We start from the raw sequence: 16,911 nt of genomic DNA, 5'->3' as shown, positions 1-16,911 counted from the left end.
TGAACATATTTTATATACTTTATATTTTGTAATATTATTGTCAAATATATTTAACAACTGTGCATTGCACGAGATTTTAATCTAGTTGAGGATAAAAAATAGTATATAACATAGTGAATAAAGTCAATTGTGTCAATTATTTAAAAATGAAGAAAGTATTAGTTAATTTAATACACTTTAATATAAATAGATAAGTTACAAAGTAGATTATTTGTGAACGTCGAGAATAATTAAGATACTAGAGTATGTCGGCACATATCATTATCATACTTGATATAGAAAGACAAATGGGGTGGTGGACTCAAGTAGGCCATCATCACCTTTTGGTTGTTTTGCCAAAAGTGTGAGGATCTTAAAAATGAGTTTATATTGGCTCTAAAGACCTTTCTTTCCTCTTCTCCATCTACAACTACTACACTGAACTACTAGAAACAACAAATAAATCCATCAAAACAACAAAACATTGCAAATCCCAATAAAAATATTGTTCAAGTGTAAAAAAAGAAGATGGATTTGCGTTCATTTCTTACATCTTTTGGAACTTCTTTCATAATATTTGTGGTTTTGATGTTTCTTTTCACTTGGCTCTCAAGGAAGCCTGGTAACCAAGTAATATATTACCCGAATCGAATTCTTAAGGGTATGGATCCTAGTTCGAAGACCCGAAACCCGATTTATTGGATCAAAGAAGCTTTTTTTTCCTCCGAAGATGATATTATCTCTGCTTCTGGTGTTGATACTGCTGTTTATTTCGTCTTCCTTTCCACAGGTATTAATTTTCTCTGTTTTTACTCTGTTTCATATACAGTATATTGCTATGAAGTGAATATTATCATTTGTTACACTTTAAATAACGTCTGTAAAATGTTGGAAATTTTGATTAGCTTCGATTAGTGGGCTTTTAATATTTGATTTAGATTAATGAACACAAAAACAAGCTTATTGAATATACTGAGGGCCTGTTCTCTTACGTTAAAATTCAATTCAGTTCGGTTCAGCTCAGCTCACTTCACCTCAGCTCCTAATTTCCTTCGCTTATAAAATATTCATTTCAGTTCAGCTGAGTTCAGTTCAGTCAATGAGAACAGACCCTTATTGTCTAATCTACGACACAATTAAGTAAGCATGTCTAGCGGCAAAACAAGAAAAAACACGTATTTGCAGTCTGCACATTTTATTATAATACGATAAATATTGCATATTAGATTCATCATTCATGTCATGAATTCATGATGTGTATCAACTAGCAAGATGAACATTTACACGATACGTGCATTAATTGTGCACTAGATAGGTCAATCAATTTTCACATCAATCTAGATAATGATAATGATATTTTATTTGTGATTACATTTTAGTTAAAAAAAAACAAGAAAAAGTGTTTGTGTTGTTTAAAAAGAATGTTATGGCATGAGAAATGTAAGCATATCTCAAAAATAGATTAGGAATTTCCCCTCTCCAAGTCTCAAGCACATGGTAGGAATCATTTGGATGAACAACACTACAGACATTTGACCATTTAAAAAATTAAATTTGGGTATTTAGTAAAAAGCTTATTCAAATAGGCTTTTAGGCGCAAAAAACTTGGTCTTTTAAAAAAACTTATTATAGGAGATTTTTGAAATTAGCTTATTAAATAAGTAGCTTTATAGCTATTAAATGTAGTCAAACAATAAAGAATTAACAGCTATTTACAAAACTTTTTATACAATAAGTTATTTACAATCAATTAATCAAATAAGGTATAACCAATTATATCAATCAAGTACCAACTAATTATCATACAAAACCAAAATATCTATCAATGCTTATTAGTTAGTGATGATATACTCCTGGCAAAACTTATTAGATAGCGTGGGACTAGATAAATTGATACCGCTTGTCTCAAGCAGTGTGGCCCACCTTTTTTTTTTATCTTTATTTTAAGCCTCAAATTCGTCTTAAATTGTGGGTCTTATTAAAACTAAACTCAACTTATGAAGTGCAACACGAAATTCATGCTTATCTATTCTTTCAAACATGCTAATTCATCATTCATTTTTACAAAGGCAAAAGCTAACGCACGCCTCAGGGTAGAACTGTCAATTTAGGTAAACGGGTCGAGTTTGGGGTCGGTAAGTGTGAGTCTGGTAAACTCGAGTCAAGTCAATTCGGGTTAATGCCGTAAACTATGCGAGTCAGGTTCCTGTTGGGTCATGCTTGAGTCGGGTCACCTTAGGTCATACATCTTATAAGGTTTCGGTTGGGTTAATAATAGGTCTGTAACCGGAGCGTTCGTTAGCAACCTATTGTTATGAGATTTTTTTCGATTAAAAGATTTTTTTTTTTTTTCCGGAAATGTGACAGTTTTAGTAGAAATGTGAAAGGTAACAAGACTAAAATATGTTGTAAATTAAGGATATTTTCTAGGCTATAATAATAAGTAAACAATAAGATCGAAAAGATGATCTTATGACAATGAAAGAGTACGGTGTGTCGTGATGCAAATCACTGACTTGAAAACGAAATTCCGGCGCAACCGAGGTGCACAATTGTATTCGTCGGCACGTTCCCTAAGGTTAACACACCACTTCCACACAAAGACACTTTTGGGTGGAAGGTTGGAGCCAAGTAACTTATGCCCAACATAGAGTAAGTGTTTAGCTTGTGTTTGATGTGTAATTTTCTTGGTATGCAAAATCAGAAAATGATCCTTCAACTTATAATGATGGATGGAGGAAGATGGAAGATCATAGAAGAATATTTTCCATCAATGAAGGGTGAATAAATCAGAATAAAGATGATGATTTAATCACCATTACCATCTTCTTAAATGTAGGGGTTATAAGGAATCAAAAGAGAACAAGAAAGGAATCCAAGAAGAAGGCAAAAAGACGCTCAAGAACTCGGTATCCCACTTGCCCAGACCGGTTGACCGGGCGAGCTAGCCCAGTCAAACGTGGCTTCTCGCGCCCTACGGGGCCAGCTTACCCGGTCAGCCCGGGCAAATGAGATTTCTCATTTTTCTTGAAAAATAGTTTCTACCTTCTTCCGCCCTCCAAGGCAGACTTCCAGGGCGGAGCCAGGGCAAACAAGAGAATGAAAAAATACTCCTTTAAACTTGTTTTTTTTCCTTCCTTTATTCCAACAAAATATAAATAATAAAATATGAAAAAAAATTCTCAAATTATAATGAAGTTCTTATATATAATTCAAATATTACAAGAATTGTGAAATACGGAATACTACACTATGCGTTAAGTTATTTGCAATCAAAAAATCAAAACAAAAACAAAAAAAATCAAGCTTGAAACATGTGATAGTATTGCAGGAACTTTAAAGGTTATCGGTTTGAAGCGTTAATCATAAATTTAAAGGTTCATAATTTATTGGTAAAACTACTAAACTTCAATGCTTACCCCGTTTATTCTCTTTACCTTTCTTAAGTTCTTATATAGGTTATACTAAACTATTTGATTTTTGACACTAATTATAAATCATAACTAGTTATAGGCTCAGATGATGCCCAAGTTACTATATTAATTCCATGAATGAAATCCTTATTTATATTTAATTTTGGTAGAATGGCATATAATATGGTGATATCTTTGTGGCTAACACTTTTGTTTTAAAACATGTTCTGGGTTCAAATCTTGTACAATTTTTTTTTTTTAATTTTTTTTTAGCATGTGAAATGATGACTTGATTAATTGAGGAGGATGCTATGTAGCATGTGGGCTTGTTTTAGAAGGCTTTTGATCAGGGCCGTCTCCGACAATTCGGTGGCCCTGTTCTAACTTTTAAAATTGGGCCCTTCAATTTTGGAGGACTATTTTAAAAGGTTAAAAACATTATTATTATAAAATGACTTTTTTTTTTTTAGTACAGTACTACAAATTATTATAGAGCTTAAATATTCATAGTAATGAGTTTAATAGCAATTCAATAAAACAACAAACAAAAACTTTTTATTTAAAAAGTGTCATCCTTTTAATATTTTTTGAAGCGAAATCCACAAATTTATCTTCATAATCAAATATGAATTTTTAGGTTTTACTTTGAAAATGATGGTTTTTTACGAGGAAGAAGGTGAATGTGTAAGGTTATAATTTTTATTTTTTAAAAATTATGGGGCCCTGATTTTGGGGGGGCCCTATTACGTGTGTAAGAAAAAACATGTCTAAAGACGGCCCTGCTTTTGATATATAATATATAGATGATTAAGGTAGTGTAATTTTCATTTGAGTTTCACTTATCATATGTTATTTTATCGTTTATGAATAAATCTAAATTTATTAACGCCTATGTTATCTCATAATTTATGAATGGATTTATTTCCTTGGTTTTTTCATTGACACATTTGCATTTTTCACAAACAGTGCGTGCTTTGACTAGTTTTTGTGATTCATTACTACGATAAATCATAGTCATTTGGGATCTTGTTTAAATTTTCTCAATATAAATTTATAAATATCTACTTTTATAATCTTTACAATATTGATAATTAGAGGTATTAATTATTAAAATTGTGCATCGGAAAAATGTGTCAGCTACAAAAGAACAAAGGAAGTACATACTTCTATTTTCTTTACCTTGGACCTTATTAGACATGGCCTTATATAATGTAATGTTAAATTTGACTTTAATTTTTTTTTTCCTATTAACCCCTAATCTTTTTATATGAACCCTTATCTCATTTTATGTCAACTTAAACAACTTAGGGCCTATTCAATTAACCTTATAAAGATATTTAGTAAAATTATTTTAGTTAAGTAAAAATCAGTAGCTTTAATTAAGAAATATAATAGAAAATCAGGTAAAGAAATTTCAGTTCAGTAAAATAATTTCTTTTCAGTAAAAATAATTTCATTTCAGATCAGTAAAATTAATTTTAGTTCAATAAAAAATAATTTAAGTTCAGCAAAAGTAATTTCAGTTTGACTTAAGGTGAAGTGAACAGAGCCTCAATAGAAGTGATATAAGTGAAGTGAAAATAAGGTGAGGGAGAAAAGAGGCTAAGGGCATGTCATATACATTTTTATATGCCCATTAGGAATTTTTTTATAAGGATGTGGATTTACTGATTTTTTTTACTTATAACTTAGTGATTCTTCTTAGCTTAATTGCTTACATTGAGCAAGAAATAAATTAACAAAATTTCTCCCACGGTATAATTTAACAATGATACACCAGATTCGGCTTGGTTATTGATAGAGTGAATAGATTTGCCATTTCATCAAATTTCTCTTCGGATTCTAAATTGTTGTATAATGTGTTAATGTGAGATCCTTGCATATGTATGCCATTTAAAAATCAATAAAATGATGTTTTTCAATCAAATGTTTACAAACAAATTATGTCCTTGACCAATTTACTCATGAATATTTTGTTGAAGTATTAGATCGTTGCATTTTCTTTGAAATGTATTAGTGTGCTCTACAGAGTCTACACTCGGCCAATTGACCAGATTTGGTAAATAAAAAAGAACCTTAGCGACAATTTGGTAAAAAAACTTATTTCGGCGACAATTTGGTAAAAAAAACTAATCACATGTGACAATTTGGTTAAAAATGTACAATTTACTCCGGCGACATTTAGCCCAAAAAATTAAATTTTTTTCGACAAACTCTTTACAAATCCTAATTTAATTTGTTTTTGAGTTTTTAAATATATTTTGCCCATTTAAAAAAAATAGAACTAAAGTGTCATCCCCTTTTTATTTTGCTAATCCTAATACCAATTTACTTTCAACCCCTTTTTTATAAAAATTTGTTCACTAAGGGGTACAAAACTTAAGTGAAAATTGATACTTAAACTTTTTCTTTTCGTGAAATTGTTATTTCCATAAATGGGTTGGTAAAAAAAAACCACGAAAAACCAACTAAGTTAAGCATTCGCAAGTAATTTGTCGGAATTTTTGTGTTTTTTGGGTTAATTGTCGCCTGAGATTATTTTGTTTACCAAATTGTCGCTTAGGGTTAACTTTTTTTACCAAATTGTCGCCGGGGTTAATTTTTTTACCAAATTGTCACGTGGAATCTTTTTTATTTACCAATCTGGTCAATTGGCCGTCTACACTCTAATCAATTTGTGTGAAGTTCCCTTGTCAAAAATGATATACTGCAACAGCTGATTGAGCTAATGATATATTAATGGTTTATCTTACAGCTTTCAGACTATTTGTTATGGCTGGCATTGTGCTACTTCCAATTCTATTGCCTGTTTCCGCCACTGATCACAGTGTGATCAAACAGAATGAAAACGCTAAAAACTCGACCTCAACCAACTCAACTATCAACGAGTTCAATAAGTTCTCCATGGAACGTATTGGGGTAAGTATCGTATTTTCAAAGTACCCTTCAACTATATAATATATCATGTCATTCGAGTATTGCAACCTTAGAACTTATTTATTAAAATTTCTAAAAACGGCAGATTTTACTTTCACTTGCAGCCAGGAAGTCCAAGGTTGTGGGCATACATGATTGCTGTCTACTGGGTTTCTTTGGTTACGTATTTCCTCCTATGGAAGGCGTATAAACATGTTTCTGAAATAAGGGCTACAGCTCTGAGGTCTTCTGAACCAAGAGCTGAGCAATTTGCAATTCTTGTTAGAGATATACCTCATGCGCGAGAAGGGGAGACTAAGAAGGAACAAGTTGATTCGTATTTCAAAGCCATTTATCCTGATACATTCTACAGAGCAATGATAGTAACAGACAATAAGGAGGTAACCTTTTAATCTGATACATTCTACTAACTTTTGCATCCCATGAAATTTAAGTAGTCTTTCAAACGTGCCATTAAAAGGAAGAAGCCCCAGTTTATCTCTATGATAATGTGATAAACAAAAACTTGTTTATCAAATTGCAACATCGTAAATAAATCAACAATTCTGTCAAGTAAGCATGACATTTTTATAAATATATCAACAACTATGGTCCCATATTTGACAAAATGTTGATTTATTTACATTTTTACCATTTGGTAAACATATTTTGTTTATCAACTTGTATTTTCTCTAAAAGAAGTTGGCTATTAATTTTGGCGGATAGAGTTGTAAGCAAGAGATAATCATTCTAATTAAGAGGCGTAATATAAATATATACCATATATATACCATTATTAACGTTAGAATGTGTATGCTAAGGCTTCATTCGATATTAGACAATAATTCTATTGGATAATCGTGTTTCAGTTAATTATTTATCAGTCACTTGTTATAGGAAACTGTACGTTTTTCATGTAACAGGTTAACAAAATCTGGGAGGAGTTAGAGAAATACAGGAAGAAATTGCTGCGCGCTGAAACAATTTATGCAGAATCCAAATCAATTGGTAGTCCTGAGGGAGTCAGACCAACAACCCGGACTGGCTTCCTTGGTCTTTATGGAACGAAGGTTGATAGCATAGAATATTACACTGAAAAGATAAATGAAATTACCCCAAAGTTAGAAGCAGAGCAAAAAATCACCTTAAGAGATCGTCAGCTTTCTTCTGCCCTCGTCTTCTTTACGAGTAGAGTGGCTGCTGCATCTGCTGCTCAGAGTTTACATGCTCGAATGGTTGACAGTTGGATCGTAGTGGATGCTCCTGAACCGCGTCAAGTGATTTGGACTAACCTTTCTCTCAATTATTATTCCAGGACAATACGCAAGTACGTTGTGTACACCATTGTTTCATTAACAATACTGTTTTTCATGATTCCTATCACTTTTATAACTGCATTTACGACATTGGAGAATCTCGAGATGCTTCTGCCTTTCTTGAAACCCATTATCCAAATAAAATCTGTTCGAACATTGCTGGAGGCTTTTCTTCCTCAAGTTGTTCTTATAATATTTTTAGCTTTGTTGCCTATGTTATTGAAGTATCTGTCTAAAGCGGAAGGAATTCCTTCCGAGAGCCATGTAACGAGGGCTGCTTCTGGCAAATATTTCTACTTCTCAGTTCTGAATGTTTTCATTGGAGTGAGCCTCGGTGGAAGCCTATTTTATAATATCAAGCGATTGAGGGGCAAACCGGAAGCTATTATAGATATTCTTGCAGGGAGCATTCCCTACAGCGCGACTTTCTTCCTGACATATGTGGCTCTCAGGTTCGATTTATTCATCTTTCATAATTATTCCACCCATTTTCTGTTTTTGTTATCAGTAATTGAGACGTATATAATGTATATAATTATGATATAATTCACAATCTTATTTGATTTTCTGTATCATTGGATTGTAGGTTTTTTATAGGGTACGGGTTAGAGTTGTCTAGAGTGATTCCGTTTGTCATATTCCATTGCAAAAGGAAATTTTTGTGCAAAACCGAAGCTGAAGTGAAAGAAGCATGGGCTCCTAGAGATTTTAGATACGCGATAAGGTTTCCAAGTGACATGCTTATTCTCACAATCACCCTTTGTTACTCTGTTATTGCACCATTGATCATTCCGTTTGGTGTCATTTATTTCGGCATGGGATGGCTCGTCATTAGGAATCAAGTAATTTCTTCAAACTTTTACTAATATAAGTCTCTTACATTGTTGTTCTTCAATATCTTGACTTTACAAATCCAGTAAAAAATATCCTTGCATAATAACCAGTAGAAGGATTCGTTAACCTATGTTATGCTAATACTAGAGCGAGCTCTTCATTTCACTTTAAGTGCACGTATTAGGTTTTCAACACTTCAACATGGATATGAGCACACAATAATTAATTTTGCACTAAAATCATGAAAGTTGTTTCTTATAGATGACACACAAACACATTACCCATCATTTTGTCATATGTATCATGATATAACATATTTTTAAGGAATTTTTTTTTAGAAAAGACCTTTTATATTAGTCATCTTGTGCATAATGACCTATAAAAAGTGACACTTTAGGACTTTATAGTACGTAGTACTTTTTTTGGTTGACTAGTGGCTTTGTTTGACCATTGACTGTTAATTTTTTTAGTAGAAATAATGTATGTGTGGATTGTGCAACTCTAACAAGTATTTAATTTCCTTTATATCAGGCATTGAATGTGTATGTTCCATCATGTGAGAGTTTTGGGAGGATGTGGCCTCATATTCATACAAGATTTCTTTCGGCATTAGTCTTTTATCAAGTTATTATGTTTGGTTACTTTGGAGTGAAGAGATTCATCTATGCTTTCGCGGTCATCCCACTTCTTTTGATGTCCTTAATCTTTGCCTACGTTTGTAACAAGAAATTCTATCGCTTCTTCCACCACAGAGCTCTTGAAGTTATGTGCCATGAATTGAAGGAAACTCCCGACATTGATAGTGTGTACAAAGCATACCTTCCTCCAAGTTTAAACTCTGATAAGTTAGATGATGATGAGTATGATGAAATTGTTTGATCTTACAAATGGCGTTTTTTGCAATGTTCACCGATGTTATTGTATACGAGTACATTCTATTGTAAATATATTTTGTGTGTGTTTTGGCGAAAAGGTTGTATGGTGCATGTAGGCCATAAAAGAATGAACACTATTAGAGTTTTTTTTTTTTTTTTTTTTTTTTTTTTTTTTTTTTTTTTTTTTTTTTTTTTTTTTGTAGGGATCAGTTAAATGAGTATTAATTCATAATTTTATGCTAAATAGCTAACAAAATTAAAAAGAAAAAAAAACTTGTCAGAAAAAACGATTTATAACAACTTTTTTGTTGGTAAATGTTTTTAGCAACTAAAACCAGATTATATATATATATATATATATATATATATATATATATATATATATATATATATATATATATATATATATATATATATATATATATATATATATATATATATATATATATATATATATATATATATATATTGAGGACAACCTCACATCTCTAATCACTCAATTACCCACTTTTCCTTAATTCTTATAATTATTCATAACTCTTACTATTTATTTATTTTTTTTATTTTTTGTAAGGGAAACGGTGAGTAGGCAATTTATTGCAAATCAAGAGCCGCTAAAGTGGTAAGACTTTGGGAATAAGAGCTCATACAAACTAGCTCTGAATAGTCTCTAGTATCCAACTTAGCTACTAGATGGGCTCCCGAGTTGCCTACTCTCTTAACATGAGATATAACAAAAACATCTAAATCATTTGCAAGGCTAGCAATGTCATCATAAATAAGCCAAAGAGGAGAGAAGCATGTTCAGTGGTTTTCTATTTTGCTTATAACCAAGCTTTAGTCTCCCTAAACCCAGATATTTTTATAACCAAACCTTCGAGCCAACCCCATTCCGTATCTCACTGCTGCAGCTTCTGCCGCTTCCACACTCCAGTCCCCTTCGTACCTTTTAACCGCAGCTAGCAAAACGTGCCCAGACTCATCTCGAGCAACTACCCCAAGACTCGCATAATTGTCTGCAACAATGTGAGCATCAACATTAAATTTAATCAGTCCAGCAGGGGGGCAGCACCAAGAGGAAGCAGAAATGAAACTCAAGGCAACATTTTTGTTGAACACTTTGTGAGCATACACACCATAATCAGACACAAATCGCACAAAACCAGCAGCAATGCAGGTTTTATTTATCTTGGCATTTTCCTTCACTACTTTGTTTCTACCAAACCATATTGCCCAAGCTATAGCAAGGAGTTTAGGAAGATTCGTTTTTTCAATTTTATCAGCCAACCACAACAACTTAGTAGTGAAAGAAGATGAAGGAAAATCCCTCACAACTTGGGCAAACTCAGATTGCTCCCACACCTCTTTAGCCAAGTAGCATTCAAATAATACATGCACAATTGATTCAACCTCAGTATTGCAACACATACATACCTCATCACGACGAAATAAGTCTGGATCAAAATGAGAATCATGTACAGTGGACGGTTTCCCAGGCAGCCATGAATCAAGCCAAACCCGAATGTTCACTCCAGTTCCTACACGCCACTTTAGACCTTCTAACAGTAAGGATTTTGAACCCCATAAGCTATGCCAGGAATAACTTGGATCGTACCCCCGAAAAGCTTCAAGCACGGAATTATTTTTGAAGTATTTCGCTTTGAGAATTGCGTGAGTGAGAGTGTTAGGTATTGTATGAAATCTCCACATCTGTTTTGCAAGAAGAGCTTGATTGAAGATTTTTAAATCGTGAAAACCCAAACCTTTAAGAGCTTTAGGCCTACATAAAGACTCCTAATTATGCTAATGCATTTTCCGGGTAGACTCCGTAGAGCCCCACCAAAACCGAGCGAAAAGCGCATGAAACTCATCAATTAGACCCTTCGGAATCTTGAATATGCTCATCATATACGTGGGAATAGCTTGTGCCACCGCCTTGATCATTATTTCTTTCTCGGGTCTTGAAAGTAGCTTCATTTTCCATCCTTGGAGCTTTTTCTAAATTCTCTCCTTAAGCCCTACAAATATTTACCTTTTTAGATTTCCCGATGATGTTAGGTAGACCTAAATATTCCTCATATCTCTCAACCTCATTTACCCCCAAAACATTCACAATTTCCTGTCTCCGATTCGCATCTATAAATTTGCTAAAAACTACATCTGTCTTATCAAAATTGACACTTTGCCCGGATGCTCTCTCATATGTGCTAATAATATTAGCTATATTTGAGTTTTTTCTCACCGTAGCTTTAGCAAATAAAATGCTATCGTCAGCAAAAAAACAAGTGTGAAATTCTAGGCGCACCATAGCAAACTCGCATACCATGAATCAACTTCTCATTAGCAGCCTTTGTAATTAGAGTAGAAAAAGCATCTGCAACAATGATCAAGTATGGCGAAATAGGGTCACCTTGTCTTAACCCTCTAGATTGAATTACTGAGCCCTAAATCTTTCCATTAATCTTGAATGCAAAAGACACACTAAACAGACATTCCATAATTTTTCGAACCCAGCTATCATTGAAACCCATTTTGTACATTACCCTCTCTAGGAAGACCCATTCCACCCTATCATATGCTTTCCTCATGTCTAGCTTCAAAGTCACCGAGCCATCTTTACCTTCACCCTTTCTCTTCATAGCATGGAAAATCTCAAAAGCCACCAAGACATTATCGGTTATCAATCGTTTAGGCACAAAAGCACTCTGATTGAGCGATATTATATTATCAAGAAAAGGTTTAAGCTTATTTGCCATGGTCTTCGAGATAATCTTATATAGCACATTACAACAACTTACAGGCCTAAATTCCGTCATACTTTTTGGATTTTCACATTTCGGAATTAGAACCACACAAGTTTTGTTAACCACATTTAAATCAATATATATCTCCATGCCACCAATTTTCACAAAGCAGATAATATCATTCCCAACAATATGCCAAAATTTCGGAAAAAATAGAGCGTGCATACCATCGTGGCCCGGAGCTTTATTAGGTTGCATTTGGAATACAGTTGCTTTGATCTCCTCATCCGATGGTGTAACATTCAAATATTCATTCATCTCACTTGACACCATATGCCCAATGCCCTCAAGAGCCTGCTCAAAATCACATGGAGATTCAAAAGTGAATAAAGTCCGAAAATATCTTTCAACAATGCATTCTAGCTCCTCGTTATTGTTGCGCCATAACCCATTCTCATTGAGCAAACCCACAATCCTATTATAGCTTCTTCGCTGGCTAGCTTTATGCTGAAAATACGCGGTATTTTTATCCCCATCTCGAATCTCATTCGCCCTAGCCCTAGCATGCTAATAGGATTCTTCCAACCTATGCAACTCTTGAAGCTAATTTGTAAGAGACGAACATAGCTCAAGCAGTGCCGCATCGGGATAACTTTCTTGCGTCTCCTTCAGTTTTCCCTCTGCCACTCTTATTTTTTTCTTTAAATCACCAAAACTCCTAGCTTCCCATGTCAATAAACTCTCTGCACAAGAGGATAGTCTATGTGATGCTTGTTCCCCAATACTTGTTGCCCACGCCTCGGCTACAGCCTTTCCACATTCCTCACTCGACAACCACAACGCCTCAAATTTAAATTGTTTTTCCTCCCTACCCCTCTCAAAATAATTGCTATCTAACAAAATCAAAGGGGCATGATCCGATTGATAAATCGTTAAGTGGCGCACAACAGTGTTAGGGAAATTTGAGCACCACCTGACATCACCGAGAAATCTGTCCAACCTCTCCCTTTTAAAAGTTTCCGGTCTCGTACCTTTCATCCAAGTGAAAATACTACCTGTATAACCCAAGTCTTGCAATCCACAATCAACAATAGCATTCCGGAAAGCGTCCATCATTCTTTCACTCCTTGAAGCGGCCCCTCCTTCTTCCTCGCTGTGACTCACTATCTTATTGAAGTCCCCAAACATTACACACAGCAGAGTACTACTTGAATTGATGTTAGTCATTACAGACCATGTGCGATGTTTGTTCTCTGTCTCGGGCCATCCGTAAATACCAACTGCTCTCCACACCGTGCTGTCATTGTGATCACAAATGTCAACCGTAATATGATGAATCGAGTATGAGTTGATTTTGACATTTTATTTTTCTCCACCAAAGACCAAGACCCCCTTGAGTTTCCATCACTACTAAGGCAAATTCCATTAACAAAACCACATATATATATTTCAAATTCTCTGTAATTTACTTGCGTTAATTTTCGTCTCCATTAGAAAGACGATGTTCGTCCGCTCTCTCCAACACCAATCTCGGAGAGTTTTTTCCGTCCAAGAGTTACTAAGCCCTCGAACGTTCCAACTAAAGATCTTCATTGCTATTCGAGTGAATTAACAGAGAGAATACACCACCATACTACCATAACCAGTCCAAGACCAAAAACCGAAATAAACAGCATAGGAAAGCGAATGAAAAGAAATTATGGTTCCAGAAACAAGAGCAATGACAAATTGACCTTTGTATGAATTAACAGAATTTAATTTGTGGAAATTAATGAAGAAACAGGAAAAATCAGCCATAAAACTACGAACCCTAGGTACGGACTACAAACTCTACTCGAGGGACTCTCTAGTTCTTATTTTGGCTGATTTACCCTGTTTCTTACTAAACTATTTAATAATTAAGTTAATTTATAAATTAAAAAAAACAATAATTAAGAAACTTTCACCTAAGGTTTTCATGGGTCTATAAGGTGATACTAGCCAATGGAATCTTGTACTTGCCTTTTTGCTTTCTCGATGTCATGTATCCAACCATTGTCACTGAAAGAAATGCAACGTTCATTAATTTAAATCAAAACCCCTGAAATGAAACCCTAATATACGGAAAAAAAAACCCTATCACATTGTCAAAATTGAATAAAAAACAGAGGTTATAACAATAACGACTTTTTAGAATGATTTTTGGGGGTTTGAGAACAGAGCTGGAGCAAATTTTTTATACAAATATTTTTTAAAAAAGTCATTAATTCTAAATTGAATTGTTAAACAGCGTCCATATTTTACCAAGTAACACCCACATTTAAATATGAATGGACAAACATACCCTTGCATGTATTCCATGTTTTTAACCTTTGGCCTCTAACTCAATTTAACATTCTCTCCTCCCAGCAAACCACTTATTATTTATCCTTAGACTCTAGTGTATGTATGTAGCTCTCCCTACACTCCTTCTTAAACGATGCGTTTAGCCTCCCACTACCCCAAGTATCTAAACCCATCAAAATGACGCTTCACAAAACCATTGAGATTATCGCTCGTCGACATTGGGATTTCTAGTGAGTAATGATTTGACAATTGAATACTCCCCACTCTACCACAATGGCTCCATGGTTTTGCACTTCTACATTCCCAACCTCCAACGTTGGAATACATCAAAGTTGACGTCGGCGACGATGGCAGAGATGAATAATCATATGTTATTTTGTGATTTAGAAGTGTGTGATTTGTTCTTCTACTAGCCATTTCCATGGAATATTCAATCAACACAAATGTTGTTGATCGATTTTCCCATCAACTTTTGTCTCTCTTAAATTTTTAGTCTCTTATACTACTTTAATTTCACTTTCTAATAGACAGTTATCATAAGCATAGCTGCTTTCTTTTTCTTTCCCAAATCTGGAAAGAAGATTTTTTGTAATTCGTAAATGGGGGAAAAAAATTAAAGTGGTATTTTTTTTTTAATTAATGGTCATTTTTATTTTGGTAAATGTTCATTTTCATATGGATACATGATCAATTCCTTTAATATACGTAGTATATCTATTGCGATATTGATAATTTTCCTATTAATAAATGTTCATTTTCAAATTGATATATGTTCATTTTTATTTTGATGAATTTTTTATTTCAATTTTGATAAACATTCATTCACGTTTTGTAAATAATGTGTATTAATTGTTACTAACACTTTTTTTTTAAAAAAAAAAACAATAGTCACTTATTACACAAAATAATAAATTATAAAGTTGAACACCAATAAATGCATCAACGAAAAAATACAAAATGAACGTCTTATGGCTATAAAATGGTACAACCATACAAGAATATGATTCTATAGTATTTTTATTTATACTTAATTTATTAAATGGTGATGTTCATATTTTTATTCTGAGAGGAATGGTGATGTTCAATTGGTAAGAAGGGTATGTACACTCTAGAAATGTGTTTCGTTAATGTTATGAATTAATTTTTAATTTTATTTAATACTGAATTTTTGACAACATTTTATATAAATTAGCATAACAATAAGATGTATTTGAAACATATAAAATTCTACTAAAACGTGTAACAATTCAAAATATAAGTTGAATACAGTACTCTATATAAAAGAAACTGAACATTTATACTTACAAAAATGATCATTTACAAATGCTTATGAAAATAAACAGTTATCAGTAATAAAAAAATAAAATCTGAAATATAGAAAAAGCAATAACTTTATAGAAACTTGGCATAATGCACCAACCTAAAAACTAATGTTCATTTTGATATTAGCTAATGCTTTTTTATAACTATTGACCTATTGTTCTCGTACAGAAAGACATTCATTTGGTTTTTAATTTTTTTTTTTATTTAGATTTTAATACTTGTTCAGTCATATGTTTAACTATGTTCATTTTCTAACAACGGTATTTTATATTATATTTGTAAATGTTTATTTATTTTGTAAGACACATATGTTCACTTTCAAATAATTATATGTTCATTCATAGACGCCTATTTTATTCTGATAGATATTTATTACGGTGAACGATATTAATACATATGGTTATTTACATATTAATGTATATATGTTCATTTTCATTGTGATAAATGTTTATTTTCAGTTTGAAACTTCAGTTATTATATTAAATAAATCATTCAGAAAGCACTCAATTAAATTACTCAGTAATACCAGTAATGACAAAATTATAAGATAGTGTCCCAAACTCCACTCCCAAGTCGCAACCTCCAAAGGTTGAAGATGAGCTAAAGTACTAATTTTACCCCACTATTTCCACATATGTTAGCAAAATATCAAACAAGACATTGAAAAATAGGAACTAAGCCTAAAATATCCTTAATTATTAAGGAAAATCACTACAACTGATGATTGAAGCTCTAAGGTGTGAATGACCTCGACAATCACTTTCTTGTAAAACATGGTTAGCTGCAAACTTGACTCTCAAACAAGCAGCCTTGCAACCTAGAAAATGTACAAATAGCTTCATCAAAATTTCTATTTCAATTTAGAGTTTGATATTTTTGCCCCTTTTTTGCTTGATCTAGGTATCCTTCTGCAATATTTTAAAGATTTATGAAAATGCAGTTTTTTTTTTCTTTTGATATTTGAATTATCACAAAGTCTTATATGTGGCTAGCCACATGGTGTGCCCCTTCACATAATCACATATAACACAATTTATTAAGTAATATGGGGTTACGGTTTTGAGCAAATGGGGTTACCTTAACGTATGTAGGTTACTTAAATGAGAAAAAGGGGTCACTCTCTTAAATAAGTGGAATTATTTTTTCATTTTTTAAAACAAAATAATAGGGGTTTCTCGAATGAACA

At 33.0% G+C, this 16,911-nt stretch overlaps 2 protein-coding genes across 2 annotated transcripts; one reads left to right on the top strand and one right to left on the bottom strand.

Annotated features, from left to right (window-relative positions):
- The first annotated feature begins 280 nt into the window (after nucleotides 1–280).
- On the top strand, nucleotides 281–9,608 carry LOC145611583 (CSC1-like protein ERD4). Its single transcript, XM_081666921.1, has 6 exons — nucleotides 281–769; nucleotides 6,148–6,311; nucleotides 6,434–6,709; nucleotides 7,232–8,076; nucleotides 8,211–8,466; nucleotides 8,990–9,608. The coding sequence occupies exons 1-6, from the start codon at nucleotides 508–510 to the stop codon at nucleotides 9,335–9,337; spliced, it is 2,151 nt and encodes a 716-aa protein (XP_081523047.1). The 5' UTR covers nucleotides 281–507; the 3' UTR covers nucleotides 9,338–9,608.
- Nucleotides 9,609–12,680: 3,072 nt separating this feature from the next.
- Nucleotides 12,681–13,304, bottom strand: LOC145610679 (uncharacterized). Its single transcript, XM_081665978.1, has one exon. It carries the CDS (start codon nucleotides 13,302–13,304, stop codon nucleotides 12,681–12,683), a length of 624 nt encoding a protein of 207 aa, XP_081522104.1.
- Between the last annotated feature and the right edge of the window lie 3,607 nt (nucleotides 13,305–16,911).

Source organism: Chenopodium album, chromosome 24 (assembly GCF_948465745.1).
Source record: "Chenopodium album chromosome 24, dcCheAlbu1.1, whole genome shotgun sequence".
Taxonomy (NCBI): domain Eukaryota; kingdom Viridiplantae; phylum Streptophyta; class Magnoliopsida; order Caryophyllales; family Amaranthaceae; genus Chenopodium; species Chenopodium album.
Note: the sequence above shows the minus strand (reverse complement) of the source record. Positions and strands in the feature narration are given on the sequence as shown.